At 35.1% G+C, this 5,908-nt stretch overlaps 1 protein-coding gene across 1 annotated transcript; it reads right to left on the reverse strand.

The window, feature by feature from the left end:
* Positions 1-4,037: 4,037 nt before the first annotated feature.
* On the reverse strand, positions 4,038-4,961 carry LOC102007561 (vomeronasal type-1 receptor 48-like). The gene has a single exon (XM_005383930.1). It carries the CDS (start codon positions 4,959-4,961, stop codon positions 4,038-4,040), a length of 924 nt encoding a protein of 307 aa, XP_005383987.1.
* Positions 4,962-5,908: the final 947 nt, after the last annotated feature.

Below are 5,908 nucleotides of genomic sequence, written 5' to 3' on the forward strand. Positions count from 1 at the left end.
CCCCCAGGTGCTTGAATGTTTTTATCATCTTATCATGCCCATCTTTTGTGATGTCTCTCAGGCAGCTCATCACCATGTACATTGAAACAAACCCACCATAACAGTACAAAGAGCAAGAAATCGTAAGGAGCCCTGTTTTAACAGTATGTAAATCAAATATTATTTTATATTGCAGGAGGCAATTGCACCAACTGTAAATAAGATCAACCTTAAGTTTAACTCTACTAGTAATGTGGGTCTTCACTTGAGTAAAGCTAATGATACACTGTAAGAATTATCAGTAATGAGTATAGTATTTTGTTTGACAAGTGCCTCGTTGTTCTTTATCTAGTGACTCCAGGTGGTGAAACACAATTCATTGCACTAAAGGCTCAGTTATATTCATATGTTTTTGTATAAAGTGAAAGAATGATATAGCATTTGGTGTCTTGAAAAGAAGGTAAAGTGTAAGTCCATACAACAATCATTATGAGCAGTGGGTGTTAATCCATCTTAATCATTGTTTTTCTTGCATTAAGGAAGTCAGCTGTATATGTCACAAGCAAAAATAGTACAGGAAGACCAATGCATCTCATTATATATGCTCTAATTTATTTTACTGTTTTTGGACTATCAGCACATGCCCAAGTTTGTATTGTGCTTGGTGTTTTTAGTAGGAGCATCTAAGATCTGGATGCTTTAATGGTAAGTCATTTAAATTTAAGTGGACACATGAACATCTTATGATTTTGATCATCTTTTGTGATAGTTTAGTCAAGTACATATACAGTTATCCCTCACCTATCATGGAAGTTACATTCCAGAGATCCCCATGATAGGTGAAAATCTGTGAAGTAGTGGTGTTATATTTATTTTATTATTTATATATATTTAAGGCTTTATAAACCTTTCCCACATTCCTATAAACCTTTCCCACTCTCTTATTAATCTTTCCCACACTCTTACAAACACTTCATATGCTCTTAAACACTTTTTACACTCTTAAATCTATGTAATTTTAACATTAAAATTCTATATGGGTACTCCATGTGGAGTAGACAAGGAGAGATGCTGAACATATGGGCACAGCGCAGGAGAATCAACAGACTCATGCTACGGTCACTGAACCAATCAGTGCCCAGGATATAGAACACAGTGCTGTCATTGGTCTCCTTCCATTTCACCAGCCAATAGTGTGCCATGTACAATCTCATGTTGGCAAACTTGCCCAAGCAGTAGGGGCATACCGCATTTCCATTGTGTACAGTGTGGTATTCATCCACTGATGAAATACATATTGTATTTTATTTTGATTTATTCTTTTGATACGCTGGAATTAAAATTTTTAATATTTTTATAGTTTTAAAATTTTAGGCAAAAATAATTAAAATCATAAATATTCTATAAAAACTTATATACCACGACATCCTGCAATATAGCGAAAACTCCATGATACAGAATTAGATTTTTTTAAAAAAAAGACCTGTGATACAGTGAAGCCACAATAAGTGAACTGCGATATAGTGAGGGACAACTGTATGTAAGAACCTTTTATAAGCTCTTGCTCTTAATTTTTGGTAAGGCTGATGCAAAGAAACCCATCTTGATTTTGACAGATCTAATGTTTTCTTTATAGTCTCTGTAGTCTTTTTTTGTGATATTGTGATTTGAACCCAGGGACTTTGCACTGAGTTCCATCCTCAGCCCTTTTACATTTTTTTTTATCAAAAGATAATCATATGTGAAGATAAAAAACTACTGCACTCTTTTCCAAAATTGTTGTGTCATTTGGCAATCCCACTGACATTCAATGACAGTGCCGTTCTAGTGAGAGAATAGTGGCCTCTAATTGTACTTTTGATTTCTTTTCTTAATGGTGCGTGATGCTAAACTAAATCTTTTCATCTGAATACTTTAATTTTGAAGTGCGTGTTTGTCTCCCACATATTTTTCAATTGTTTTCTCAATTCTTGACATTTTAATAGTTGCATAATATCTGTCATGTCAACTAGCTAAATATTCTTATTTTGTTAACATAGGACTTGTTATTGGGCATTTTGTTGAATTTAAAATTTAGAAAGTATACATAACTTTATCCAAATTGCTTGCTCCTGTCTCCTACTTTTTTCTTTAAGTCACACTCCAAAAAGCAAAATTCTAATATCAAAATATGAACAGTGATATTACTCAATGGTAGGATATAACTGGTATTTGATTTTATAAAATTTCCGAGTTACTCATTTGAAACATTCAATGATATAATACTAACACTTATGTAAAATATTGCAAGTAGTATTTTTATTTGATTTTTGAAAAACAGTAGTAAATGTACATATTTCTCATGGCAGTAATTCATGGCAATGATAAGTAATTTTCTATGTGTAGTATAACATTTAAAAAATTTTTTTACCACAAACATAACATTTATCAGGGAAATGCAATACTGGTGCTTCTTAAAGCAAAGCTGAAACTCTTTTAAAGGCTGAGCAGCACGCAGTGGTGCAAACCTAAGTCCATATGAAGTGCTTTGTCTTCAGAAAGATCAAGAATCAGATTTTCACTTTTAGATATCAACCTTCAAATAATCACTTGAAATATTCTGCTGTATTTTTTAAACTTGAAAAATTACATTTTGACACTTGAAAATGTGTCACTTGTTTTTTTAATTTTAGTGAGAATATTTTCCCCCATTTAAGATAATTGAAAACATTTTTATTTTGATAAAATACACACAACATAAATAACCATTTGGAGGACTTTGAGTATACAGTAGAGTGGCTTTTGTCTTGTGTTACAATCATTACCACCATCCACTTCCAGCACTTTTTTATTTTTCCTGAACAGAAACTGTATCCATCAAACAAGAACTCCCCAGTGTCCTTTTTGCTGACCATCTGGAATGCCATTCTATTTTCTGTCTCTATAGGTTGAACTACTCAAATTCATGTCTTGTAAGTTGATTTTGCCAAAGATTTTTCTGTTGTGAATGCCTTATTTCAGTATTGTAGCTTCAGGGATTATCTGTATGGCACTACATGCCAGGATGTGCTTTCATAGTAAAGGTTGAACAATATGCCAGTGTATTTCAAAGTTACATTTTGCTTATACGTTCTTATGGTTATAGATATTAGATTGTTTCTAGCTTTGACTCTTGTAAATCATGGTATCAGGAGCACAAGTATACTAAAGACTGGTTCCTTCTATGAAGTTATTTTGATGTGAGTATTTTCTAATCATATGATTATATTTGTTAATACATAGTTATATATCTAGTTTGACACAATACAATTAAGGCAATTAACTGATTAAAAATGACATAAGTTTTCACATATTGATAGTGTAGGTTAACTAAGGCCATGAAAAATAAGACCTGCCTCACAGATCTGCTTTATGGATCCAGTGAGAAGTATAAAACCCTTATTACATCTCAGAGAGGCATGTGCTTTAATTTTCTTTTAGGAACTTGCCATCCATATGTATCAAAATAGGTGTAATACAAGGAACTCCATGTGTTTATTTAAACCAAAGAGCATGATTAATCATTCTGTGGCTAGGCATATGTCTTAGTTATTTTTCTCTAGTTCCTTAGACAAAATACTCAACATCCAAAATTAAAGAAGGGAAGGTTTATTTAGCTCACAGTTTGTAAAGGTTTCAGTCCATAATCTTCTGGCTCCAAGACAGGGTGGCACATGGCAGAGGGACAACAGTTCATGGTGGTGGACAAAAGCAAAAGCAACAGCAACAAGAGAGAGACAGCAGAGACAGAGCAAGACAAGCATCTTTCTTTCCCATACATATTATCCAGTCTACGGGGTGCCAATCCAATCAGTGGACTGGTCCATCAATCACTCACCCTTACTCCCAGCATCCTCACTTCCAGCACTGCACTACGAATCAACACACACTCTAGATTCAACCACCTCCAAAAACACTCTTTGACCACATGAGGCTCTGGGGGACTTCTAGACACAAATCATAACACCACACTATGCCACAATCCCTCATTCTGAAGCAAATGTATTGGCTTATTTTAAGGATATTTACCCATCACACATTTATTTTCTTCCACACATGAGTCTCAAAATATCAATGATACGTTTTTCAGTACTGATGAACACTAAAGGACTGACTGTTGCATAGCCATGGGCCATAAGAATTTGAATACAATAAATTATTGGATTATTATTCAACACAATTCTTGAGTAGGTTAGAGTGTCCAAACTGGTCATGACTACAAAGAAACACAGAAGCAGCAGAATGGTCCTAGTGGCCCTTTGTTCTGCGGATCCTTTTGGAGAAAGTCTGTTGTTGTGAAGATGTTGCGACTGCATCTTATGCCTGCACAAGAGAGTCACTATGTATCCACCTGAGAGAGACACGAGCCCCATGAAGAAGAGATCCCTGAAGGTCAATAATATGAAAAATATGTGCTGGAGTAAATAGCTCATGGGTAAAAGAGAACAAGACTCAGTGACATACAAAATATTTTCTGAAGTTGAATTGGGAGTAGCAGTGATGGAGATAAAAAGGTGACTGCTAATGGATATATGGAACACCCAGAAGAAAAGAAGGGAACGCAGGTTATGATATGAAGATTTGTGTTTGAACTTTGCCAAACAAGAGCTTCTGGGGCTGAGTGTGATGGCCTGAAGGACACTCAGCTGGCAGGTGATGCAAATGGAGAGGCCCCTCATGGATCTGTTCAAGTAGATAACTGATTTACATGTGATGTCATCCCAAAACCCTGGTTGGGAGGTAAAAATGTCTCCAGTTATGAATCCTTCAATTAGCAGCATCACTAGGTGATTTAGAGCCAAGAGGACAACGGGCAGGTCGGTGAGTCTGGGCTTGTGCCCTGCAAGAAATATGATGACGTGGAAGAGAAGAAGGATGGCATTGCCTGAGACCCCAATGACAACTTGAGAATAAAATGTGATTCTGATGTTATTATTACTGAACAACTCATTCTTCACATTCATCTTACATGGAAAGATGCATAAAGTGAATGTCTGAAGAGAAAAGCAAGAATTTGTTACAGACAGAACCTCCTCCATCAATATCAGTGTCACTGCTACCATCGCAAAAATGAATAGACTCTTCCTGGTGCATCCTGATTCCACTTAAAACCTCAGCTCTCCCTCATCCCATCCAAAAGCCATTCAAGCCTCTCCCTGTTGCAACATTTCAGTCATGGCTGGATTGTGCAAGCCAGTGCAGGACTTTCATATGGACCCTCCCACAGATCAGTCATGCACACAGATATTTTATTTCAGTAATATCTTTATTCTTGTTTTATCTTTTATTTTTGGTAGACCAAGTATTCTTAATATATGGACAGAGCAAAGGCTAATAAGTGTGAACTCTGCAGATTTCTTGAATTTATATTAGTGTTTTGCTTTTTCACTCTATGAGTGTGAAGTTTAATCATCTGATGTATAAAATAAGACTACCTATTTTTAGATATTTTATGCTTGAATGGAGCTTAAGTCTACATACCAAACATGGAAGTATTTCTAGCATATAATGATGTCTCCAAAAAGGTTGGCTATTATCATGCAGTTATTCATACATGTTACTGGGTAAAATTAACGCAGTTCTGTCAGTAATTGATGAGTTGTGTCCTTACCTGGAACAAAGAAGACTAACAATTGTCCAAATGGTACAAAATTTGAATAATGCTTCTTCAGAGAACTCTAATGGAATTTTAGGACTTTTGTTTGAATTTTCCAAAGTAGTTCTATATCTCACATATTTTTTATCATCATGGTGGAATAGTCTACGTCAGATGAGTTCAAGTATTAGCAAGAATACTTTTCAATCTTTCTCTTCAGGCATTTTGAACCAGGACAATAAACAGAACCAAAAGGAAAAATACATTCTGGTTATTCCATTTTAAGATTTTAATTAAAAGATGAGTATCAAATGT

This window comes from Chinchilla lanigera, unplaced genomic scaffold, assembly GCF_000276665.1.
Source record: "Chinchilla lanigera isolate Chin_1 unplaced genomic scaffold, ChiLan1.0 scaffold00020, whole genome shotgun sequence".
Classification (NCBI taxonomy): domain Eukaryota; kingdom Metazoa; phylum Chordata; class Mammalia; order Rodentia; family Chinchillidae; genus Chinchilla; species Chinchilla lanigera.